This window comes from Poeciliopsis prolifica, unplaced genomic scaffold (assembly GCF_027474105.1).
Source record: "Poeciliopsis prolifica strain line A6 unplaced genomic scaffold, Auburn_PproV2 SCAFFOLD016, whole genome shotgun sequence".
NCBI classification, from domain to species: Eukaryota; Metazoa; Chordata; class Actinopteri; order Cyprinodontiformes; family Poeciliidae; genus Poeciliopsis; species Poeciliopsis prolifica.
Genome location: NW_026562391.1, coordinates 633114 through 660000, shown reverse-complemented (window position 1 = coordinate 660000; position 26887 = coordinate 633114). Strand labels below are relative to the sequence as shown.

Sequence of the window (26887 nt, the reverse complement as noted above, 5' to 3'; positions counted from 1 at the left end):
ACTTTACAAAATAGGTGAGTTTGGTTTTACTTGAAAATATTGGCTGTAGCCACAACCTTCAGTGTATTTTATTAGCATTTTCCCCTGCAATTATAAATGATAAAAGAGACCTTCAAATATTACCCATGTATAATATAGAATCCACCTGAGTGTCGTTCAGTCATTTTAGCTAAATCTATGAAGCAGCCACGTTAACTCTGGAGGAGCTGCACAGAAAGGCCTAGAAAAGTGGGTGGAGTTTACAGCAGGTCGACAAACCACCAACAGAAGCGGAGTCATAGATTAGCATGGTGAAGCTAAGGTCCAGACTGTAATCCAAATGAGAATCTGGGGAATAACCGGTTCACAAATGCTTTTGATTTGCTCTGAAAAAAAGCATGCGCTTCAGAAATCGAACTATACCAGTATGTGAAACGGCCTTTTTCAGAAGAAGCAAACACAACAAACTGTTTTTAAAAAATTGCTTATAAGTGTGGAAGAAGTGCCAGTCATTGAGGCAAAATGACTTTCAAGGAGCTGCTGAATTTCAGAACATTTCAGTTCAGCTTCTTACGTCATCGTGGAGAGAGAGAAAAGAAAGCATAGACACCTGCGGTTTCGACGAGGACGGCTTGAGTTCAACAAATCTGTGTTTCTTCATTCCTGCTTGTGAAAAATGAATGTGCCTTCATACACATAATCAACCCACCTGCAGCACTATCGAAAAAATTGCATTCCTTAACCCCCGGCAAACCATAAATGATGAAATGTGGTTTTATTTGATTGGTATTTTTTTCTTCTCTTCTTCTCAAAGTCAGGAGGGCTTTGTGACCCAGCCATAAAGCTACTGAGGCCATCAGTATTGACATATCAACAGGATTTGCCAACTTCTGTGTCATCATCGCAAACACAGGTCAGGTCAGGTCAGGTCAGGCTGCTCTCTGTGCTCACAGTCTCTTACCCTTTTTTCTCCAAGTCACACTAAATGTGATCACCAATATCCTGAATACGTTGGAGTGGATTCATTGCTACCCCTGAGTTTAATGATCCTGATTTCTTGCATGTCTATGGCTTACAGTGTTACTGTAAATGGAGGACAAACATGTCATTTGAAGAATCCCGTCTCCTGCTGCAGCTTTCTATGCAGTGGGATTGATATGTGATCTGTACATGTTGGTGGAAGTAGTTAAAATGGAAATCATAAGCTTCTTGTCCTTTTGACCTGCAAAAAGCGCCCGTGGCGCTGGAAGAGCGAACAGCCACGGCCGACACCCACACAAGGCACCAAGCGCCAGAACCGGTCAGCAGTTTGTTCTTGTGATTTACTCGCTCGGCAAAGTTTATTGTGAGTTCATTTGCATTGATAAAACTTAGAATACCTGGTTTCTCTGCAGTGGCAATGAAACAATGAGTGTCAAAAAGAGCGGGAGCTTCTTAAAGAGACAGACGCCACTTTCTTTTAAATGATGTTTTATATGTGCAGCATTTTCGTAACGACTGACGGTAACATAGATTCTTGATTGAGTGCCTGGAAAATGCGTAATGCGTCCGCTTTGACAAAGACAAATATTTTCCACAACACTGCTCGCCACTTTGCATCAACTAAACTGACTCATACTAAGATCTGTGTGAAAAACATTACACAGCATATAGAATCCCACCGACATGACAAGATGATTCATTACGATTCTGGAAGACAGAGGAAAAAGAAATGTATGCGACATTAAAACCTAGCAAATGTTTTGGCCAAGTGGTTGAGAGAAAACAGAAAAAAATTAAGTGCATAAATTAGTACAAAATTTAAAAATGTAAAACTGGACTAACAAGAAAATATCATCAGTAATAATTAAAGTTATTGGCAGACAGCTCTAATGAACATTAACTGTTAGAGACAGATCCCAGTGAATGTTGATCAGATTCAGCAGCCTCACGTTTGCCCTGCAGGGTGAATATCTGTGAAACTGCTCGGTTCGGTGCGGCTCCGCTGGAAACAAGTTCGTTCACCAGACTTCAGATGTTGACAAACAGGCCCAGTTTTTCGATCGCTGACCCAATTCTAGACGCAAACACCCGAGCGTGATGACTTTTGACAGGGATACCGTGGGATTGATGGGACTGATGCCAGCATAATGCACTGATAGCTTTCACCTGGATTTACCCAGTTGACCTATTTCATGGGGAGAGGCTGTTACATTCTGCAATTACTGTAACAGCGCCGAGACTAATCCGGCGAACGGTGCCTCGGCGAACATGCCTCTATCACAGGCGCGGCCTCATCCATTATTAACCCCGGAGACCTTTTACGTGAAGCCCCACCTCTTCCCTGTGTCTCCTCCACGCGGTTAAATATTCATGCAGAGAGCCACAGTCACACAAAACACTCCGGTTTGTTTGGTCTGAAAATCTCTCCCCAGTGTGAGTGCGAATCTTTCTGAAAGAGGCTCTTTGGAGCTTTCATTGACGTAACAGCGACATTTTTGTCTGGGGGAAACGCCTTGTCCACAAGAAGGTACAGAATGAGATGCGCAGTGAGGCCATTGGCCAGACAAGGGTTTGGACTGATCTGCACGTCTTCACTGCACTGTCGTCTTTCCTCATTTGTCCTTTGTAAAACCGGATGTTACATGCAGAGAAAAGTTCACCTGCAAGAAAGGGGCTTCCTTTCTTGCAGGAAGACCTCCTGCTGTTCAGGTCTGAACAGATGAGGCTCCCAAATGTTGTCTGATCTGGCACATCTGACAGAGGTTAAGATTCCACCAACAACATCAAGACAAGAAAGCCACTGTTTTAATATAAAACTATATAAAATCAAATAATCAAAGACATTATTAGAATAATCTTGTTGATTATTCAAATTTTGGGTTAAGCCTAATCCCCAAGGGTTGTTGTATTGAAGGGCTGTGATTGGCTGATATAGGTTCTAGCTTTGCCCCACATCGCCCCCTGCAGGTTTGACATGTTTAAAGCAGCAGTCAGTGTCGTTCACTGACTGTTGGATGAACACCTCACTTGGACCGATCGGGTGAAAACGAATATCTCTGCTAAGGCCTCGAAAAGCAAAGCGCTGATTGAAATGTCCACGGCATTATTAAAGTTAGTCCTCTACTCGTTGGTAGTTTTGGCCTTTGAGCAAGAAAAGCTTAGTGTTGTATCTTAGCAACCGCCTGACCACCTGCGATGACAAGTGGAGGTGTGGAGCGTTCATGAGTGTGAGTCCAAGTGTGTCACTGCAGCACAGAGGGGAACGAAAGAAGACGGATGCATCACGGCAAGGCGACTCCTACAAGTCAGCGGAGCGATTAAGGGGGTGGTGATTTCCAGAATATTCTGATTTGAGGGAAGGTTGGAGGATGAAGAGATTTTTAAGGGTAGATGACTAAGAGGAGCTTGTTTGAAGGCAGCCGAGAAACTGGAGACTTGAGGCATCAGAGGTTCAGAAATGAGAGGAAGGGATGAATCTTTCATCTGGATGCCACCACCAGGATTCTTTTTTTAAACGGAGAAATGCAAAACACAATGCATTGTTAATGTGGATGTGTCTTTCTCTGTGAGGGTGCATAAGGCGAATGCTATTTTTAATTTGAGTAGCTGTACCTGTGGAAATGTTTGGCGACAGTGCCTGCTGAGAAAAAAGGGGGCATCGAAAGCTTTGGGGAAATTGAAGGGGGTAGAAGGGAAGAACAACAATAGGCAGATATGGAAGGAATAAAAAATGAATAATTTCTATGGATCAAACTTTGCATAGCTTGTTTATAATACATCAGTGGCGTACAGAGACACAGAGCAGACAAAATCTAGTTAGCAATAAGTAGACTCCAGAGAGACTTGTGGGTTATTTGCATGAAAGAAAAATAAGACACTGGAAAGAAAGACATTGAGTTGGCAGTTTTGATTCTGCCTGAATCTTATAATTAATCTCCCCCCCTAACCCCGGCCCGCTTCATGTCTGGGATAACTTTTTTCTCTAAACATATCAAATTGAAAAAAGTAAAGTGAAAAAACAGTAGAGAACAGTCTTTTGCACTTGAAATGTGTGCTTTGCTGCTGCTTTAACCTTGAAAATGATTTAAAATGATGCATAACATAAATCATTCAATAATCCACTGAAACACAAACAAACAAACAAATCTTACTTCACCAGCAATCATATGAACAACAACTCATGGTCCCACTGTTAGAACAAGAAATGAACAAAAAGCTTAGAGCTCCGGTGAATGTTTATAATACATTATAATACATTGTTCTTCTCAAGTTTGGAAATCAGGAGCTTCTGTGTCTCAATGTGCTTCTCCAATATCTCCTGTTTCTTCTTCCTCACATCCTGCTGTAGTCTTAGGCATCAAATTACTTTTAAGAATCATGTATAAGTATAAGGGGCTTAAAACGAAGCAAAATAACCCAAACAACTTTAGTGTCAGAAGGCGGCTGTTCCTCTTGCCATACAAAGGCTCTTAGGTTCAACCCAAGCCTTGAAACTGCATGTTTTCCTCTCACAGTCAATAAAATGCTTGTTATGACTACTGTCAGAACCACATTGGCTGTATGATGGTTTGAGCTTCGCCTCAAAATATACCTCAAACCATTGTACAACCAATACGGCGTGTGCATACTGCTATTACCTGTTGATGCATATTCAACACATACCAAGGCTCTCAATGGAAGGCAAAATCTATTGGTTGGATTTGCATCAAATGATGTATAATCTTGTTAAATTATGTATGTTGCATTTACATGACTGATCAGTATTTCATAATTATTTGACATCAAAATCATTTTAAAAAATTGAAATAACTGTAGGCAGTAATTGCAGCAGGAGGAGTCAACTGCAGTTTGACTCCTCTGGCCTACAAGAAAAACGAGTCAGACAGCTGCAGCTGACTCAAAACGCTGCTGCTGGTGTTCTCACTAAAACTCGAGCAGATCACCCATAACGTCTTTAATCTGGCTCAGAGAATAGATTTTTTTTGTTTTTTGTTTTGTTTACCCCACTGATCTAGAACAAACTTCCAGAAAACTGCAAACGCTTGAAGCTAAAATTCCACCTGCTTCGTGTTGATCAATGACAAACTGGAACATCGATCAATATTTGATGTGTATTTGCTTGGTAAGTTTGACGATTGGCGTTTGACTAAATGTAATGTCCATCGCTTGTTTCATAACTGGTTACTCTATTCTGTTTTTATGGTGTAAAGCACTTTGACTGCTTTTTTTTTTTTTTTTTTTTTTTTTTTTTTGCTGTTTGCTGAAATGTGCAACACAAGTAAACTCCACTTGATTTAACCCCTAAGTCATCCTTCAATTTATCAACGTGCATCATATTTGGTTATCCTACGCAGAGACTCAGCGCTGTTGGAAACTCTTTAGCCCATAGATTTCTCTTCTTGATATTGACTTGTTTTTTTTTGCAAACACTGAAATAATTACCAACCGAGTTCTTGTTTCCCTCTAGGTGAGGAGGTGTTTATGAGGCCTTCGGTTTGGTTGGATTTAAGTAGTTTTTGTTTTGTTTTTTCTAAATTGAATATTTATTCATTCTCCTGTGGTTTGCATGTTAGTTTGCATCCAAAGCAAACATCACCAGCATCATTTACGACGTTTCTTCACAAATGCCGGTGACTAACAAATGGATGTGGCCGACTGTGAGGAAAAAAAAAAAAAAAAAACGGAAAGAAAACCAAGTCTAGTGCTTTGAGCTGATATTAAATGACTCACAACGCCGCGATTTCTCATCAATGTATTCTCAAGAGCGTCACATGGCTACGACACACGGCGCACGTGGAGCGGGCTGAGCGAGCACGCGCGTGGTTATAAAACATGCAGCGACACACATACACACACACACACACACACACACACACACACACACACACAAACACACACACACACACACACACACACACACACACATTAAAGAGCCCGACTTCACAGGAGCGCCGTGTCTTCAGGGATCCTCTATCAGGCCTGGCGAGCCTGATGAAGTCTCAGTGTAGAACATGAAGCCTCTGTCTCCCTGTTCTTCCGGTTGACAGCTGCTTTGCTTGCATGCTATTTTTTTTTAATATTCATAACGACATGTATTTTTTAAACTGTTTCCTTTGTCTTGCTGGTTTTATGGTTTTCTCTGCAGCTGCTCTGAAACAAAGTTTTTGTTTGCGCGTGCTTTGCGAAGGGAGTCGATTTAAATTCCTGTACGCACGCGAGACCGACCAGGAGCGGTAAAATATTCATCGTTTGGTCAATGGTTGCTGCAGAAGCTTAAACAGAATAAGACTGCATTTGTATTCAATGCAAATGATGACTCTTGTGAGAAAGAAAATCGTCTTCTGGCATCACATATTGGGTTTAAAAGATGAGATAAGTTGTGTGTTAAATGATTCATATGTGTCAGGCATTAAAAAAAACAAACAACCAAAAAAAGCAGAGAAAAGTCATATTACGTAAGAAAAACTGTTTTAAAGAGTAATGAGCAAACACATTGATCTGTGCCCAGATCACTCTAACCTGGCTGCCCTCCCAACTTGCAATTCTGTGAAGTTGGAGGGAGAAAAAAAATGGAGAAAAACGTGATGAATGGAACCCGGGCACAACTCAGTGTCTAGTCTCACTTCTGGAAAAGGCACCAGGACGAGCAGATAAGTCACAAAACAAAGAAACGTGTGAGTATGTCTCCTGCAGCATGCCTTGTCTTTTTACTCTGGGTGTTTAAAGATTATTTAGAAGGAAAAAATAAATAAAAACCTTCAGGACTTTGGTAAAATTCTGATTGCAATTTTGGCTGGTTTTTCCAACTACACCATGTTTGCTCTTCCTCTTTTTGTCCAAACATTTGTTAGCTTTGCTAACACAGCCAGAGAACATTAACATTCACAAAATTTTCCAACTCGCAACCACGATGCAATGTATGGGGCTTTTGCATGATAAATCAACACAAAACAGTGCATGTTTCCTCCATCGATGGATATAAATGCGTGAAAAGGGAGACATTCTTCTTGGAGAACCTTCTGCAAATATTAATGAAGTGTTTTTGGTTACTCTGTCTCCATAGCTTTGCTTTCTCCTGCCTATTTTCTTTTTCTTCACAGTAAATTAAAGTCAGTCAGATCATCTAGGTCATATGTGAAAACAATTTTCAAGTCTTTCTACGGAATTTCAATTTTATTTAGACGTGGACTTTGACTGGACCATTCTAAGATGTGAATAAATTTGAACAAAATAATTCTATCGAAGCTCTTGTTGCACGTTTTGTGTTGTTTTAATGTTTTGTTTTGTATTAACTGCTGTTGAACTCTGTTCACTTGTGTCTGTTGAAGAAATGGACATCCACAGCATGATGCTGCCACCACCGTGTGTCTGACCAGAGTAACTTCTAGCACGCTATTTGTTTGCTAATTTTCTATGACAAATCTCTGAGGTCTTAACAGAACGAATTTATTTGTCTTCTGAGATAAATTGCACACAGAGGACTGTATTTAACAATTAGACCACTTCTCAAGGCAGCTAGTTGCCATCAGTCTTATTTAGGACAGGGGCATCCAAATTTGTTTCACTTTCATTCAAAATATTTGCCATTCCTGTTGTTAAAAATAACATGGGTTTTCAGTAAAAGTCTCTGGAAAGACGTTGTTCAACTCATTATCAAAGCTTGGTTATAAAAACTGGAATACTTTGAGTTGTACTTAACATTCTCTATTTTCTAGAAAACTTGCTAACCCCGGTGTTTGGGGCTTTAAGGCAGTCGTCTATGTGTTTTTAAAAAATGTTTAAAGTTGACAGGAAATTTGAAAACATCACCTGATAATTATGTGTTATTGGAAGACTGGAAGATTAATATCCTAAACTCCAACTGTTAAGTCTTAAAAAAAAAGCAATTGTTTTAAAAAAAAAACTAAAAACACAATAATAAGCCTGGTGGGTACACAAGTAAAGCCTGGTGTCCCGCCAGTGGGTGAAACCCTGACCCCAATTTAAAAACAAAAAGTCTCCATTTGCACTAAACACCTATGCCTGTACCTGGATGGGCATAAACTGCAGTTGGCAGCCACAAAAAGTCAATTTAAGGGACCACAGATGGCCCCTGGGCTGCACTTTAGACACCCCAGAGTTAGTGTAATTGGAACATAAAGTAATGCTTACATACTTTGAAAAACACGTATTTTCTTCCCCTCCGCAAGAATCCTAATGTCCTTGTGTTGTTCTGCCACATACAATCCAACGTTTTGCAGTTCCGAAATGTGAGACTTTAAAGAGGTACGACTACTTTTGCTGTTCACCTTTACTCGTTCAGAACCTATTGTTCGTGCATCTTTTACTATTTCTTATCCCTTTGACCCTCTTGCCTGTCTTTTCAGGAAGATGACATGGTACATGTGGCGTCGCTCCAGGACAATCTGTCTCTCCTTGGCCTTCGTGACCGTTTTCCTCCACCTCCTCCTGGCGCTCGTCACACTTTCCGTCCCTCACCTGCCTTGCGACGCCCCGCTGCCACCAGAGATGCACTTCAGGGTTTTGGCGCGCAACGCCAACACCTCGGCGAGGGACGGAGGGCACGTGGAGCCACCAACAGACGCCCGTCTGGGCGATTCTTCCAATCAAGATGGCAGAAGGGAAGCAAAAGTAAATGTTCATAGACTTCCTTACAAACGCTTGATATGGAAAGGAGACAGACAAGAGACGGAGAACAACACAGAGAGCAACGGCAACCAAACGGAACGCTGGGAGTCCGACATGTTGAAGCTGAAGGCGCTGTTCGACCATCCGCTCTACAACACGCCCAGGGCGGCTGTTGCAGAGGACGACTGGCTTCTGAAAATGAAACCAAAGATCAAACCGAGTCAGAGGAGCTCCCAGATGTGGTCAGTGTTATAATGTTAAAAGAGAGGAAACAACCTGGAATTTCAAGGTTGAAGAGAGAGAGACAGAGAGAGATGAGGCAAATGAAAAATAAACACATCTGCTATGTTCTTTTACATATGTCATTTTGCTAATGCTTTACTTAAGCGTATTCCCTGCTTATTCCTAGCATGTACAGTGGGAGATTCTACCAGATGGGTCAAGCTGCAGGGAGCAGACAGTTCTCTGGTCCGTTATGGAGCAGTACACATTGCACTGAGAAGTTACTCATACAGCTATAGCTTTAAAAAAAAAAAGCCAATATTACTGTTACTTTAAACAACCCATAATCCTACGATGTGTCTCTGTCACTGTCACACGACCGAACAAATACCGCATTCCTCTCCCCCGTCTGAAACACAAATGGTAACAAGATGGAAGTCAACATCGGTTTTTAATATCGGCCCAGATTTGCTCATTTGAATGATACTGATATTTTAAAAATGGGAAGCATCAGCCAATACCAACGTTGATACCGATATACCATTAACCCTAGTTCAGATATGTAGCATATATACATATATGTACACATATAAACATATGTGTACATATATGGATATATTCTGTGTTATATATATATAACACAGTAGGAGTTGGATGTGTTCTTCTGTTATGGGTTTGTCACAAGAAAAGAACAAAAATCCTATTTGTTTGCATATTTAAGTAAACATTTCCAACTGACTTGTCATAGAAATATACAGGGACGCCTCTTAAAATCAGGTCACCAAGCAGGAAAGAGGGGAGTCTCTCAGCACAGACCAATATGGCCGCCATGTGTTAATAGCCACTATTATTGTGAGTAATAAACTATTTATGTGTGCTTCCGGCAACTTGAATCGCATTCAATCTTTCCCACTCACATGTGCTGCCTCCATTTGAACAAGTTGTTAGTGTTGAAAGCCTGAAATGTAGAGTTTGTCAGCTGGCCCAGTTTCACCAGTGGTAGCCATACCACAGCTGGACAAACAGATTTAGGTGTCTGCACAGCGTGACAGCTTCGAAACTGTTTGCTAAGGGTATGTTTTTTTAATATATTTTATTTATTCTTACAGGGAAAGCGACACTCAAGACTTGTATGACAATGTCCAGTGGAACAGCAGCGTCAGCAGCCAGCCTCCATGGTTACGCTTTCATCTGGGCATCACACGCTGGGAGCTCTACCCACACCGCGACCCCAACATGGAGCCTTTAACCCGGCAGCTCGCCACGCATCACATCGTCAGCGCAGGTACGGACATGTGCCGTGTTGGCTTCCCGCATTTATGCAGTGTTCTTTCTCTCTCCTGCTGAATAATTAAAGCGGAGGGGCCGGAGCTGTTTTGCACCCTCAATCAGGCGACTTGGGTGGATTTCCACGCAAGGAGAGAATTTTTAAGCGAAGTACAAAAATGTACTGATTTGAAATCAAATGGACAGACCTCTGAATCAGAACCCGGTGTGATTTTAAACGGAAACATCATTGGTATTCTTAGCCAAATGTGAGGTGGCAAACTAGGGGCCACAGAGAGTAAAGAACAAGGTATTCCTGCAACACCTGAGGTTTGGGGCTCGACTTTCAAACACAGGGTGACTTTGAAGTTCTTCTCAAATGAGAGAGACTGAAACTCGGGGAGAACCTTTGAGGTTCAATGCAGATGGAAGAGGGCTCGGCAGGTGATGGCCAGGAATGCACGAGTTGCTGGCTTTGCAGCAAACATCTTTGTGTCGGTCATGTGAGTTTCTTCACTGTTGAAGTTTTTGTTGTTGTCGTTTGGCTGAACCCTTTTGAGGTCAACCACAAAATCCCGATAAACGTAAACAAAAAGCACTTTAGTTTAAGTTCACCTGGAAATATGAAAACATATTTAAACTGAGAGCAAAAACAAATAATCTGCGACAATTATGTAACTATTGGGAATTAATGCGTTTGGGAAACTCAAGAGGAAATTGGCAAGAAAGCCACAATCAAAGCAGCAGAAAACCTGCGGTTGTGTGTGTTTGTGTGTGTGCGTGGGTGTGTGAGTGTGGGTGTGTGTGCATGTGTGTGTGTGCTGCGATAGTAACACTCTCTGTGCTTGTTTTTCAGTGCAGAAGTCCGGGGGGACGCAACTGAAGCTGGTGATGTCGTTTGCCAACTACGGACAAGCTCTGTTCAAGCCCAAGAAGTGAGTTGGAGAAGAAAAAACAAGCAAACAAACAAACAAACAAAAACACATTGACCGTTTAGCAAAGCCTGCACTAAATGTAATCTTCTTGAAATGGCTCCAGTAAATAAAAGGTTTAAAGTAGAGCATTGTTGGAAGGAAATCCAATTTCATGTATTATTCATCCCCCAAAGGGAGGTTATATAGCTGCAGTATACTGCATTCCAAAGACAGAATAAGCAAAGAGAGAATGAAAAAAACTGAATAACAATAATGACACAAAAAAAGCAGTTGGAAAACTGCTGGACAGAGGAAGTGTGGTGGGGGGTGTTACATCTCCAAGGCAGTCTAGGGGTATTGTAACAATTAATAAACCAGGGGAAACAAAGAGACAAAACCAGAAGGGTAAAGTTAAAGTCATTTTAAAGGTGAAGATGAGAACCTAAAGGAAAAGAAATGGGTGAGTAACAACAACTCCTCTATCGCCACACCACAAAGCTGCAGCACACATGCTGCCCAATTGGCCAAGAGGCCCTGAAAAGTCAGTTTCCCAGCTGGCTTCATACTCTGCTCATCAAGAGGCAGAGTGAAACCAGCCGGACCTGCTGGAGCTCAGCAGCAGCATGAAAAGGGGGGGAAAATACTACATGCAGCCGCTACTGCATATAGCAGGGGCTGATACCTTCACACTTCCCGCCACTCCTATAAAGTATATATAGTCAACTATTTTTAGTGACATTTCAGACAAAAAAATTAAAAAATCGGTACCGGCAGGTAGGAAAACTGCAATCGGTGCACCCCTAGAATATACGACGATAAAATATATTTCAAAATGTAAGTTCCCCTGGCACCAACTCAACAGGAAATCCTTAAAGAGACAAAGACAGACAAATTATTATGTTTCTGAGGCCACTGACTGTGTCTGCACAGGCCCCTTTGTTTTCAAATGGCAGAGTGTTACCTATTTTGAGGGGCAGCGTATAAATGATTGGACTAGACCCAGTCTGTCAATTGGTCTAGTCCAGAGGGCCCTCAAAGGCCTCTGAAGAATCGAGCAGAATTTACTAGAACCTGCACCAAGGAATCCTTCTGTTCCCGAGCAGACAGGAGCGAGACGAAGAGACCAACTACAACCTTTACTACTTCTCCGACTTTGAGCGACACAACGCGGAAATCGCCGCCTTTCATCTGGACAGGTAGACAAGCGCTTCATTAAAGCCCATCAATCAATTAAAACATTGGCTTAATGAAGGCGCGTTACGCAACGCTGCGCCTCAGATCTTCCTTCCTTCCTTCCTTCCCTCCCCCGCCAACTCGTTCTTTCTGCACTAGTCTCTCTTCTGGTCTCCCCCCTTCATCTCTCTGCAGGATCCTGGGCTACCGGAGAGTCCCTCCTGCAGTCGGGAGGCTGGTGGACGTGGTGAAGGAGATCAAAGATGTCACAACTGACCGCAAATTGGCGAAAACCTTCTTCAATTCCCCAGGTACACACACTCCTCAATTATTCATGCAGCCCTCTCGCTTGCAAGGCCTTTGAAATTCTGCATATAAACAAGTGGATTTCAGCCACGCGACTTCTCTGGGGTTTTTTTTTTTTTTCTTCCTAACCCAACCTCTATTTTTGGTTGTCTGCGCGTCTCTTTCTCCCTCTAGTGGGCAATGTGTGCTTCTATGGCCAGTGTTCCTACTACTGCTCCACGGAGCACGCGGTGTGCGGGACCCCCCGGAGCCTGGAGGCCTCGCTGGCCCTGATGCTGCCAGACGTGTCCCTGGCCAAACGCAGGAGCTGGAGGTCCCCATGGAGACGCTCCTACAGCCGCAGCAAGCTGGCGCAGTGAGTGGATTCCCGGGAAAAGTGGAGCTGCTCACAATCTGCTCAGAATCAGGACCAACGTGCTGAGAGATTTCAGTCGGTGTTTGTTTATGAAAAAAAAAAAACCCATGTGGATTTACAAGATGGTGAACTGCAGGTGAAAAAAAAGGAGTAAAATGTTGAGATTAATGTCAAAAATGTTCTAGAAAAAAGCAAAACAAAAACAAGGACATTTCTGAGTTTAAATGAAAAAATGTCCATGAAACACAAGAACATTTTCTACACATGAAAATTTGCTAGAAAAAAACACAGAAAAAAAACCTGGTTGTTTCTGAGTTTCAAGGAAAACAAAAAAAATATTGACTTTTGGAAATTTTCCGAGATTCAAAAGTCAGAAATTTTAGATTTTTGAAACGGCAAAATTTCCAAGTTCCTGTGGGATTAAACTCACAGGGTTATTTAATTTATTTTTTTTATTTTTGGCAGAATTGTCCTATGATTACCCTAATGCTAAGGAAGAATTGTTTTTTATTTTTATTTTTATTTTCAAATAAAATATGACTTTCCGTGTGTTTCAGATGGGAAACGGATCCTAATTACTGCATGAACGTGAAGAAGACCCCTCCCTATGACATGGGCACAAGACTGGTGGACTTCATAGATTTGGTCGTATTGGATTTCTTGATGAGTACGTTTATTCAAGACACTTTAATTTCAGTTTCTTCATATCCCATCCAGTCACAGCCAGCTCATCAGAACCTGTCAGAAAACTATCATTCAATTACTTGCATTCTAGTGACTTAGTTTTTTTTTTTTTTTTTTTACTAAAGATAGTAAGCAGCCAAATCACTTTTTAACGTCAGTTAGAAAATGTTATAAGCCCAGTCCGTGGCATTGGGTCATTGGTTTGTACCAAGTATAAGGTGAGTGTGGAGAGGAAAAACTTCGACTCAGGATGAAGAAAACAAAAACACAGCAAAAAGTTTCAATAATGTTATTAATAACTATATTATCATGCTTCATTAGAGTAGCAGCAAACCATTGCACTTTTCCCTTATTTACCCAAAATGAATTAGATTCTGTTAAACTTTTTTTTGTTTTATTTTACTTTCTGCGAGCACCACGACAGCCTTTCTAATGTCAGCCTGACTGATGCCTGATTCAAATGCAACTCAACTCAAGACATATTTTGTAGATCAAAAGATCCAAAAACGTCCACTCTAAAAGTTTGGTGCAGCTCTTTATTGCATGCAAAAAATGCAAAAATGAACAAACAAATAAACGAATAACACAAACAAACGAACAAAGATTAAAGAAACTGTCTTTGCCCAGTTTCTTTAATCTGCAGCAAGACTCAGATAACTCTGTTATGATATTAGCACACAGACATCAGATCAAAAATGACTTTTTATATATATAAAAAAGACTCAAGGTGACAAACAGACTTGATCTGAATGCTGTCTAGACAGATGACATCAAAACAGTTCAAGCTTTTCATACGAATCCATTTGATTTTTGAGAACTTCAGAGAGACGTGGAGCAGCCATTGAAAGCAGTGTACACATCTCAACTTTATAAGCAACAGTGTGAAAGCTAATATGACAAATGAAATGTCATATTCATTTTTCATGTTCAAATGAATATGACAATGTGGGGGAAAAAAATCAAATAATGAAGCATTCAATTTGTGTAGAGTTCAGATAGTCTGTTCTGCTACTCCATCCAAGGTCTTAAAATTTCATAATACAAATGGAATCATAAGAGAGAAAGTTTATAAAATGTACCTAAGAGTGACGCAAGTAATTCCTGACTGAATATAAATAAATAAAATTATACTGCATGTCCTAATTTAAAAAAAAAAAACCCTCATCCTTTAGGTATATTTTTTTAACATGTAAAATATCTTGTAAAATCAACTTTTTATTTTCTTCTCACGCTTTTCTTCTGATAAAGTGATTATGACACTGAGTGGGATCTTCAAAAGATTGTCTAAAATATTTTCTCCAAGCTTTATTGATCGGCGTCTGTCACAGTGAAACGTCAATCACCATAAACGGAGAACGGTTTCTGAAAACGGTTTCTGAAAACAAGTGACCTCGTCTCGTCGGTCATCCCAACAGCAGCACAAAGAACTTCTCGAACAAGGGACGAAAACGAGATTTATTGATTTAGTTTGTTTTTCAAACGAAAACAAGAGGACAAGAGGTCTGTTTTCACTTCCGCCCCTGACAACCTCCCGTCAACACAATTCACTGCGCGTTACCATAACAAGGAGCTTGTCGCCTTGGTTCCCTCACAACTTTTCCCTGCGCAGGTAAGAAAGTTGCTAAATTGTTCTCCCCCCCCATTTATTCATTTGTAATTTGTTTGAGAGCGCGCGTTATGTTTCAAGTATCCGTCCACGTGTATAATTGGCACTTTACTTAATTTAGTTTTTTATTCGCAGACACTCGAATAATTTTATTATCATTTTGTTTCCTGCGAGTCGTCGTGTGCCGTCGAAATGCTAGCATAGTCAGCTAACGAGAGCGGAGTGGATACTCACATTTAGCTTAGCAATTTTTTAAATTTTTGTCACGCAGCAGTGATGGGAAACAGACAAAACTGCTGTGAACTACTGAAAAAACCCCAGTGCTATTTAGAAAGAAACTTAATGTAGTTGTGCTGTGAGGTAGTTAATGCTTGTCAATAATTTAACCAAACTGCCACCCGTTGTATAAATATTCCTTTCATTGTTATCTTGCTTGGTTGACTGTATATTTTAAAGCTACAGTGCCAACAAAATTCCCACTCTCTGAACCTTTTCACACTTTGCCACAAACTGTCTTGTGTTTTTCTGTGATATTATGAGGTGCACTAACATGAAGTAGAGAAAGGCCAAGGATATGTGCTTTTTACATTTTCTTCCAAATAACAGTCTGGAAAGTGTGGTGTGGAAATGGTTTGGTATCTTTGAAGATATCCCAAAAGATTTTGGGCTATATACTTCACTACCTCTGAAGGTAGTATTGTCAACTACCTTCAGAAGTCAACTAATGAATACACAGAGTCCATTTGTTAGAGAACAAAACTTCATTTTGGATTAAAAAAAAAGATATCCCAAGCTTTCGAAAAGCTTGGGATACCAACATGTATGAGGGTGTTGGTTCACCTCCTGACAGAACGGAAATATTAAACATAAAGTTGGAGCAGCAAAGGCTGGACTGGAAGCATAATTCATATATTAGAATGACACAAGACTTGAAATATGTATTTACACACACTTTCCATCCAATCTGATCAAGTTTGAGCTTTTTTGAAAGCATAAATTAGCAGGGATTTTAGTGTGAAAAGATACCCCAAAACACCTGCAGCTGCAAATGGCAGTGGTACAAAGTGTTGATTCAGGGCAATCAAGTATAAACTTTCCAGATTTGTATTTGCTGAGAATATTGAAAATCATGTGTACTTTTCTTTCAACTTCATCTGTGATGCTGTGTATGGCTACTGCATGATACAGCATAGCTGTAACTTTTTCTCATTTCTTTAATTCCCTACAGAAACTGAGTGTTGCAATGCAAGGTCTATTTTGTTATTCTTACACCAGCTAATGGTGTACACAAACAAATCAACAGCATGTTTGCTGGCTCTTCTCCGATGTGTCATAGAGACAAATCAAAGTGTGGACCCATAGGTAGAAAAAAGGCCCACTCCCCTGAAAGAACTTTACTGCCTCTGTTCTCTGAGAAATGCTTCCCAACATCCTCTGGGTCAAAGGACCTTTTCAATTTCACGTCTTTCACTGAAAACCTTCCATCTAAAAAACCCGAGTCATTGTGGAAACCACCTCGTCTCGTCGGTCATGCTGGTTCACAGAGAGCCATAGCTGAGGCAAAATGGGCTGAAGGACTTCGACCAGTGACCCCTGCCTTAAGAGCCGACACGCTCACTGGAATCGCTCGGCTGGAAGCAGAGAGGTAATATTGTTTGGTAGTTAAAAAAAAGAAAAAGAAAAAATGAAATGGTATTTTTGTGTCTAAATGCTCAGCTTCAATGGTGTAATGCTGAATAGAAGGTTGTATTGCTAACTGAAATCCTTTCATGAACATCTGACCAATCTCAAAGGGTTAAAATTTTCCCCTTTGAATCCTAAAGGAGTTTCTCTTTTGTTGATTCTTCTTTGTTGCTTCAGTCTTGTAGCGGATGATGAATTGATAGATGCGTCAGCGGGCAGGGGCAGAAGAAAAATAAAAACTGCAAAAGGAAGCAAACAAAATGCATATCCTATGACTGGTATAGAGGTTTTTCAGTTGTTTGCAGAGAAAAAAGGCCTGGATGAACTGTTTTACCTGAAGGAAGAACATGAGGATACATACAGGTAGAGGTGGCACTTGATTTCTGTTGTTGCTTGAATGCTGAATGTTAAAATATAAATGAGTGTGTAAGTGTAATTTTGATTTGTAGGCCTTATGATCTCCAAGTGGTCCAGGCCACAGATGCTGGAACGGACCACTACGTCTTCTGCCCTAATTCTGTGGTTCACGTGACAATGACAGGATTTGGTGGAGCTGTCAGTCTTGGAGAGTGGTACAGAGAGTACGTGCTATGGAAGACTTTGCAGAAAATCAGTTTTTTCAGAAACTTCAGAATGATCAAAACTTTTTCCAGGTAAAGTGCTTCTATTATAATTTGTCTGTCTTACTGAGGGTGTACCAATTGTAGCTTCCTGGCCAATCATTGACTTTAAAAACCCCTACGTCTCACTGCTGGATTATAATGTGCAACATTTATATGTATTACTTTACATCTTCTCTTGGCTGCGTGTGGCAGCTGGCATAAGACGGTACGCAGGATGAATTTTCGGCGAAGGTGCGAAGAGCTTCAGGACCTGCTTCTTTTAACTGTACCTCAGTTCAGAGCGGCTCTGCATCTGTTGTCTGGGTAAGTTAGGAGTAACTTCAGTTTGAATAGTGATATAAATAATACTGGATCATTTGTGTTGAATGCAAACTTAGATGAAGCAAACAAAATTGGACTTTTAAACCATTTATGTACTCTGTGCCTACAGAGTAATTGAGGAGCTGCAAGCAATAAACTGGATGCCTTTGGATGACTCTAAAAGCTTTTCATTACGCGAATTCAACAAACTACTGATGACGAAAAACAATGAGTGTTTTCTGACTCTACAGAAGTTATCCAAATGTCAGGCCACGCTTCTGAAATTGGTATGTCTTTGTTTCACAAAGACATCCAAAAACGATGCAAGTTTTGGCTTAGCACACGTATTGCTTTTCTTTTATTAATTGAAAAAGTCTAATTCTTTTTGATGAAACTTTTTTTATCTTCAGGTAAAAGATGAGACTTATGAAAATCACAAGGAGCTCCAGATGCAACTAAAACTTTCCAGAAAGAATAGGAATTCTTATGAAGCTATTTGCCATATCTTGGCCCGCCGACAAAGCATAAAGAAACAGCTGGCCGAGTCAGAAAGTGTTTTGAAGAAACTGGGAAACTTTGCGTTGCTGGTTCATTACATCATTATTCAGAATCTTGCTACTGTCGTTCAGCAAGATGCCAATTCTTTTCTCAAATTCTTTAAGGTATTAAGAGAATATAATACAAAGTGTACTGCAAAAGTATTCATGTAGCGTAAATGTTTTTATATGGTGGGAAATTAAAAGCACAAACTTTAACGTAAAAAGAAAGTATGCAAATGTAATCAGTCACTCAGGAATTTGAGAAAGTTAATGGACTAACAGCATTGTGAATGCCAATGAACAGGGCAATGATAAAGTTGAGGAACAGTTTAAAGTTAGATCAGGCTATAAAAAGTATTCCAAGTTTTGAATATCTCAAATAATACTGTTTAACTCATCAACCTATCAGGTGTCTGCTCCCTAAAAAAGACTTAAATTCATGTATATAAAAATAAGGTCTTAAAATATCTTTGATTTTAAAAATACGTTAACGCAGGTCCTAAATTTTAAAGTCAAGATGGTTTATTACCTGCTAATATGTGCTTGCTAGCTGGCTTTTTTTAAATTATTTATCATGGCTAAGTGCAGATTTATTGCCAGTTGACTGGTATTTTTTTCCCCCTCCATTGGCTCACTTCTTTTGCCTACCATTATGATACTTAGAGTGCTCTGGAAAAATAAAAGCGTGGCACCATCTGTGTTAAGGTTGTAGAGAGCCATATGCAGTGTGAGAAGCACAAAGCCACTGCCAAGAGCTTCAACAGAGCCCAGAAATCTCATATCTTTTGCTATGGATGATGGTCATAAAGGGGGATCCCTCAGATATTCAGTTCATTTATAGTTTTTGTCAGTGATAAATTTCATTCATGTTGGCATTAAAATAGTCTTAAGTTTGACTTTCTGAAACCTGCACATACTCTTGATCCTAGAGTTTGGCACAACCTCTTGCAGAGATCCACTGCCTAGGTGGGGTAACATGTTAGTAGGACAGGTTTTTGTAGTGCACTGCCCACATCAGGCCTTTGTGGAAAGCGAAATTATACATCAGTTTCATTTGGAATTATTTGGGCAAAAACCAGCCACCAGTCACTTTCACGTTATCTCCTCTAAAAGTTATTTTTAGAACTAAGACACACTTCTCTCCTGTTAACATAAATGGGAACACAAAGCTATTATGAAGCTCATCTTTTAGGAGTTGGTTCGCTGATGTTTATTGTATTATGTGTTTCTCAGAGAGTTTCATCTCAGCGGCGCAGTGTCTTCCACACTGAATTGCGTTTCAGTACCAATAGTCAGTTAAGCATTGACCCACCAATGTCTGAGTTTCACAAAGTACTGACCAATTCCTTCCTGAGGGCAGACACCATTGTTCGGGTAGCTAAGCATTTATTTTTAATACAAATTTTATGATGTTTAAATTAGAATATGTGTTGTATGGACAACTCTTTTCATCCCTGACAGACATGTGACGATTTAGGATTCTTCCTGGAGAGCAAAGGCTGTGACTCGAATCAGGATTTAACCTCTGATGAATATTCTACTAAGACAGGTACGGCCATTTATTTTTGTTTCTGTTAAGTTGTATTGTAGTAACATCAGTTACAGACATGCCCTACTTTTACTTATTTTCCCTTGGTTTTTTTGAGATTACTTAATTTCCTCATGGTTTCCTCAAGTAAACCTTTCACCAGTAGCATAAATTTGAAAGATGTATTCAGGTTTAACACACACATCGATTAACTCGTTAATTCGAGAAAACCATCAGGAAATTAACTCGTTATTTCTATAAATACATTGCGAAATTTACTCATTATCTCATGAAAACCACAGAGATAACTCATTATCTTAAGGACACCATTGGAAAAATAACATTTATTTTGAAAAAAAACATTGTGAAATTAACTCATTATCTTGAGAAAATCTTTGGCAAATTAATTTATCTCCAGAAAACCATCTGGAAAAAGTATATCCCAAAGATGTCCACTCTCAGCTTCTGTAGCTTTGATTTGCAATTTTGTAAGAAAGACTAGTTTTTATTGTTGTCCAGAAGCAAACACAGTTGCAGTGATTGATCAACCAACCTCTCTCATTCAGCTTCTTTGATAGTGGATGGCAAAAGGTTGAATGGCTGCTACTATTCGCTTTCCAAAGCCCGGCTAGAGTGGTACTTCAACATCAATGATGTTACAAAGCACGTTGATACTGAGCATGCTAAGATCATCAAGGTAAAAGTATCTGTTTTTACGATCATTGGAAGATGATCCTACATATTAGGAGTCTGTTCATATCTTTTCATGTCTCTTCGGACAGGATGCCGAACTAGAAATAGAACAGTTATATGCAAAATACTCATGGTTGAAGAACATCCATTTGTTTGTCAGTCAGTGGAGTTCAGCCTCACTGGAAACCATTAAGGATCAGCCTGCGTCTGTGTACGAGGAGCTCATTACGCAACTGCACTGCTGGGCTCAGAGAGTCCAGACGGTGACCCCATCATGCCGCACATCCAACAATCTGATCGTCATCCATTCTACCAGTACAAAGCAAACTCTAAGTACGGGTTCACTGTGAGAAGACAAAAGCTTCCTTTTCATAAAACCTCAAAGTGCAACTTGTGGTTTCATAAGCTGAAAGTCAGATATTAATATTCTGTGGTTTTGGAAACCTTTCCAAATGTTAAGTAATGTAAAGCACTGAAAACTCAAAAAAAAAAGAAAAAAAGAGAGAGCAGTGAATACATTTGAACATCTTTGAAATTGATTTGATTTTGCAAATTTGTACATTAAACTAGATTTGTTGCGAAAATTGCACACTGTTAGCAGAACATAACAAACCACCAAGATGCTCTTTAAGCTTCATGAAAGGTCTGCTAATGTCTGTACGGTTTGAGAAATGTACTTTGTGTCTCATGATGGATCCTCTTCCTCTCTTTCCTGTTGTTTCATCAGTGGAGGTGCTTAGCATCATTAAGGAGGAAGTGCAAGGCCTGCTTGTTTACCAGATGAAGAGGCAGTCAGAAACTCTCATGGAGGAGTTGGAGAGGATGACTGCTGAACTCAAAACAGAACCAGACGATGTGAATGACTTCTCTCAATTTGTCTTTACGGTAAAAAAACCTTTTCAAAATAAGACGTTTACACAAAAGAAAGTAATGGTTGTATGCCTGGCTTACGTCAACGTGAAATACAGTTAAAACCTGATACCTGCGAACACCGAATACAGATTTTTTTTTCCTCACTAGGTGACTCAAAAAATCACCTAGTGACACCTAGTAAATATCTATTTAGCAAATAGATATTTCTATTTCCTAATAGAAATAGAAATATCTATTTCCTAATAGAAATATCTATTCTATTAGCAAATAAATAAAATAAATAAACAGATATTACTATTTGCTAAGTACCAGAGATGTTATGAAGTAGTTTTTACCTCTTTTTTCACCCACTTACTGTGTGGTAGATAAAAATAAATATACATCCTGCTGGTTGTTGCTATAGAAACAGAAAGTTGTGGGTTATTAATTAGACTTTTTTTTCATCATCTTAAACCTCTGATGTATAAGTGGTGAGAGCATCTTTTTTGCAATATCTTTGTAATGAAAGTTTTTCATCACTTCATATTCCAGGTATTCCTCAACAAACATGTTATTGATATCATGCAATTCAAATTTTAAATTTACCATCCACACATTTTAAGAAATAGCATGTTTTATATCACTACTCCTTTTTTCTGTGAGTGGGTCAAAAATTACCCACATTCATTTCCTATGGAATTCAATGAGAATCTTTGTTTCTTACCAACTGTGACCGTCAAGAACATATTTTTTTTGTGAGCCATACACACTGATTCCTAAGTCTCACCCCTGAATAATATCTTACAAAGCAAGAATTTTTACATATATTATTTTTATTTTTACCTCACAAATGTGCGTGTGTGTGTGTGTCGATCATCGGTGTTGTGACAGTGTTATTGTCACAAATCAACCTATTAGCCTTCTTTTAAGATAACTAACACTAGTTATCTAACCAACCTAGCTAACATTACTGCCAATACTTTATTGTGCACTTTGGATGAGAAAACCAAGAGAAAATGTGTTAAATGAGATACAAAACCTGTAGCATCTAAAGGTTCTTTCTTTTATTATCTCAATAAATAAAATAAAAATTTGTTGCTACATAAATAAATGCATAAATAAATGAGCTGAAAAAGAGTAGAGTGCCTTCTCCGGGTTGGGGAGGATGTCCTGCCCCAAGTGGAGCAGAAGATCGACAGACAGATTGGTGCAGCGTCTGCAGTGAAGAGGGCGATGTGCCAGTCTGTTGAGGTGAAGAGAGAGCTGAGCCAAAAAGCGAAGCTCTTGACGCTGACATTGTTCCAACATTGTTGTTGTAAAATTGCTGTTGTTGTCCTTTCGTTTTAAAAATGTTCTACAATTTTTTTTCTAAAATAGCTTAAAGGGAAAAATAAAAATATTTCAGACATTAAATAATTCTTGTGTGAAATAAAACACAGCAAAAAGTATGACACTAAACATTATTTGGAATCAAAATGATAAAAGTAGCATTGATTTAATAAACACGGGTTCAAAAAGACCCACTCAAAGAAAACTGTATAGTCAGTATGTCATGCATCAGAGGGTTAAGAAGTTAAAAAAATGTGTAACTTTAATATTAAATTGATTGTTAGAAGTAGTAACAGTAATTATGCAATTTGATTAAAAACAGTAATTTCTTCACTATGAATAAACTTATTCAAATTAGGTTGGATCTTTGCCAGGATGCCCTATAAATCTGTTTATGTCTCTAAATTAAAAACAATTTTGTTTGTTTCGCACTTAAAAGAAAGGTTTATGAAAAAATAAGTCATTTTAGGCCATCTTTTTTTTTTTTTTACACTTTCAACCCAAATGAGTAATTTATCCTAAATGTGTCTTTGTCTTACTGTGGCAGATGCTCCTTTATGCACTGTCGTTTCATATTGCAATACAAAGCAATGTGTCTATACATCTTTGTTCTGTTTTTAAAAGTTCCTTATTTTAAAGAATTAATTTTTGTGCAACATTTTTCTATGAACCGACATCTCTACTATGGGGAAGTGGTAGAGGGAGGAGGGTATTTCAGTCACATTTAATAAAGTTGTGAAACTTTAAAATATGTTTGATAAACAGGTTATTTGTTGCCCTTGTGCAGGTCAGGGAATTGGAGAAGATGTTGGCTGACATGCAGAGGCGTTTGCAGTACATTCTCTCTCTCCGTGATACGATTTGCATGATTTATAGGGATATGACTGAGGAGGAGCTGGCTTTGGAAGAGAAGGTTAGCTGACAGAGATGTGAAAATTATGGCATAAATAAGGCACTTTATAGACTTTCTCTTCCTTATTCCTTTTATGTGCATAAACTTGAAAACTTGCAATGGTTGATCAGATCTAGAAAATATTAGTTTTTTATTTGCATCTGTTTGTGTTCTTATATCTAGCTGATGAGGATTTGGGATGATTTTATTGCCCACCTGAAAAAGGCTGATGCACTTGTGTCCCAAAGCCTTCCCACTGTGACCAGTGCACTGGGCACAATGTTTTCATATTTGTCATATGACCTTAGAAATATAGTTCTTAAGGCCACCTCTGGGCCTTTCCTTGACCCGAACCAGAATGCCAACGAGATGGTGTGTAAACTAAAATATATGGGTACACGTGTGCAAACACTCAGGACCAAACTGGAGGAGCTCAGTAATTGCAGTCAAACCATCCAAGGTGAGTTTAGATAAAAATATTTTGTATGAAAGAAAAAGAAAGAATAGGCATCTTTAATAGTTAGGCAACTAATTGAGAAATAGATGTTATCAAGTTGCTAAACCTCTGACTCTTTGTGCCATTAGAGCAGGAACTGGATCTGGCTAGTCTGGCAGTAGATGTCAAGAAAATCCTCGCTCGTGGAGAGTTATGGCAACTTAAAGCTGAGTGCACTGCATGGATGAAAGAGTGGAATCTACTACAACTCAGTGATGTAACCTCTCAAGTCATTCATTATTACCTTATTACCAGAGAAAATGAAATAGCTACAATATTTTTTTATTTATTTGATCTACTCCTTAAGTCTATTGGAACGTCCTTCAGCCTTAAATGAATTTGTGATTCTTTTCTAGCATCTGTTAATCTCTGGAGCTTGAATAACTTGAATAAACCTACAACAAGTACAATGTATGAATGTAGTTTAGGCCGTTTGTAAAGGATTACTTTACGAATTGAGTATTTTTTTCTATGAGAGTATCAATAGGTAGTGATAAATTAGAAAATATGATTAAATGCAGCTACCGTGTGCAGTTTAATGATACAAGTCAAACTTCTATACGTGCCTGGTATCTTAAAGAAGTGCATTACAAATGGGTATGTTTCTCAAGAGCAGTATTTGTTGTGGCTGTGACAGAAGTAATATATATTTCTTATTGCCAGTTTTATTATTATCACAATAGTACTACGAAATATAAAACTTTGAAGTCCACCCCCACTTGTACTCTAGAAATTCTTATTATTCTACGATGCTTCATTTATCTTCTGATTTGTTTTCATTGTTAGGTTTCAGTGCCACAAGCTATGGAGAAAATTATCCTTTGGAAAAACCAAGCAATGTCTTTGACTAGTATCATCCCTGCTGATGATGCAGTGCTGGAAGAGTTTTTAAGAATCCTGGAAAAGCTAAGCCACCAGGCTGAGGTCTTGGCAAATCTGAAGAAGTCCATGCTTAAAGAGAAACACTGGAAAATTCTTCTCCACGGTTAGTGACTTTGTTTATGTATGTTTTACCACATGAACCACATCTTATACAGTGCTTTGCAAAAATAATCATGATCATGTGAATCTTTTCTCTGCTCACTATTGCTTTTTTCTACTAAGATAATTGATTTCCGGGGGAGGGTTAATATAATAGAATAACACTAAGTTGTGCATAATTGTGAAGTGGAAAAACAAGAATGTGTAGTTTTCAGCATTCTTTGCTTATTGAAACTGAGAAAAATGTACCATGGGTCCATATTAATCACCCTTAATCAATACTTCATAAAAGTATTGCCCTTCCGACTTTTCAAGCTAGCAATATTGAATGGACAGCCTCTCTAGGGAAAATTTGAAGAATTGTCTCACAAAATTCTCTGGATTTAGATGCAATCTTTCCAACAATAAATAGGCTGTGATCTATACTACTACATTGTATTTCATGTTTCAGTTCATTTTCCTGCTGAAAGAATTGTTCTGTATTGAGGCTATTTTGACTTTTGCAAGGCTGTGTCAATCAATCAGGAGAACTCTTTTGTTTCTTTATTTTAACAATGACTGTATTTTTTGCTATTTGTTTTTGAGTATTAATATTTAACCATTTTCATAATCTTATTTTAAGTAGGCAATTTTTTAAAGTGATTTTTGAAATTATAAAGTGATTTTATTTTATGCGAGGTCATTTGAGTCATTGTAATAAACACCATATCTCTAAGATTTTTATTTGTAAATTTAGAAAGCTCTACATCATTTTTCCCACTTTACAGTTAAGTACTACTTTGTGTTGGTCTGTAACACATAATCGCTGTAAAATACACAAGAATTTGTATTTGGCAAAATGTGGAATTGTTTAAGGGATGTAAATATTTTTACAAAGTATATATGATTTCAAGAGTAATATGAAATATTAATAAAAATGTTGTGTCACACAGACATGGGCCTCCTTGATGTTCAAGAGAACAACCTGACTGTTGGTACATTCATGTCTTTTTTTGTCCCTGAAGCCCACCAAACACTTTTAGAAAAGGCGAGTAAATATTTCTGATTATATGCAGTCTGGTACAATAGTGATTGAATGACAACAAAAAACAAGATAACATGTTTTGGAAATCAGGCTTAATAATTACTTAATGTAAACCATCCTTTTATTTTAATTTTTTTTTACTGTTATCAGACATGCAGAGACGCACAAATAGAGAGGGACTTGGAAAAGGGTCTCCAAATGCTTTGTTCACAATGGAAACAGAGACTCTTTCAGCTATGTGAGTTGGTTCTCCCTGCTTGCTCTTATTGTCAGACTACAAGAAGCTTCTACAAAGAAGAGGTGATCTTAGGATCCATCCGGTTAAATGTTAACACCACCCTCCAATGCTTCTGTAATGGTACCAGATTCGCCGTTGTTGGTATGGCCAAATAAATTTGACCTATTTCAGTATTTCACATGAAGACTTTGATTTCACTGCTTCTATACTTCAGGAGTTTATGTTATAGCAATATTCTCCTACTTTCTCTTTCAGGCCTAGAAACACACTTGGCTGACATACAGAAGGATTTGATAACACTTTCTATTATGATAAAGTCCCCACACAGTGTTGAGATCAGACTGCTGTTGAGGAAATTGGCTAAGTCTCTAAAAATTCTTGGTGAAGTAGTGATTAAGAAAGTATGTTAAAAGATTTTCTGTTTGTCTTCAGCTCTTTAAAATAAACTGCCTTTTTTCTCATTATTTATAGATAACCTGCTTGATTTATTTGAAAGATTTCAGCAAAATTGGGTCTTCCTGACAAAAACATTGATAGAAACATCAAGTAGTGACCGACTACATCTGGTAAGTTCTAATGTCTACAGAAGTTGAA

At 38.8% G+C, this 26887-nt stretch overlaps 2 protein-coding genes across 4 annotated transcripts in view; both read left to right on the top strand.

The window, feature by feature from the left end:
• The window catches only part of LOC129366826 (extracellular serine/threonine protein kinase FAM20C-like), a 19628-nt gene extending 8612 nt beyond the window's left edge, over positions 1-11016 (top strand). The window contains exons 2-4 of the mRNA XM_055040882.1: positions 8328-8831; positions 9921-10096; positions 10934-11016. Coding sequence (XP_054896857.1) covers positions 8332-8831; positions 9921-10096; positions 10934-11016 — 759 coding nt within the window. The 5' untranslated portion in view covers positions 8328-8331. The remainder of the gene's footprint in view (positions 1-8327; positions 8832-9920; positions 10097-10933) is intronic.
• A 4071-nt stretch (positions 11017-15087) lies between these two features.
• LOC129366815 (dynein heavy chain domain-containing protein 1) overlaps positions 15088-26887 on the top strand; it is a 33269-nt gene continuing 21469 nt past the window's right edge. For all 3 annotated transcript variants that reach the window (XM_055040863.1, XM_055040864.1, XM_055040862.1), the window contains exons 1-20: positions 15088-15118; positions 16344-16760; positions 16976-17161; positions 17248-17451; positions 17614-17724; positions 17852-18008; positions 18132-18383; positions 19494-19634; positions 19722-19809; positions 20355-20485; positions 20571-20814; positions 21209-21366; positions 23450-23575; positions 23738-24014; positions 24140-24267; positions 24837-25035; positions 25964-26058; positions 26206-26434; positions 26549-26674; positions 26765-26859. In XM_055040863.1, coding sequence (XP_054896838.1) covers positions 16420-16760; positions 16976-17161; positions 17248-17451; positions 17614-17724; positions 17852-18008; positions 18132-18383; positions 19494-19634; positions 19722-19809; positions 20355-20485; positions 20571-20814; positions 21209-21366; positions 23450-23575; positions 23738-24014; positions 24140-24267; positions 24837-25035; positions 25964-26058; positions 26206-26434; positions 26549-26674; positions 26765-26859 — 3288 coding nt within the window. In that variant the 5' untranslated portion in view covers positions 15088-15118; positions 16344-16419. The remainder of the gene's footprint in view (positions 15119-16343; positions 16761-16975; positions 17162-17247; positions 17452-17613; positions 17725-17851; positions 18009-18131; positions 18384-19493; positions 19635-19721; positions 19810-20354; positions 20486-20570; positions 20815-21208; positions 21367-23449; positions 23576-23737; positions 24015-24139; positions 24268-24836; positions 25036-25963; positions 26059-26205; positions 26435-26548; positions 26675-26764; positions 26860-26887) is intronic.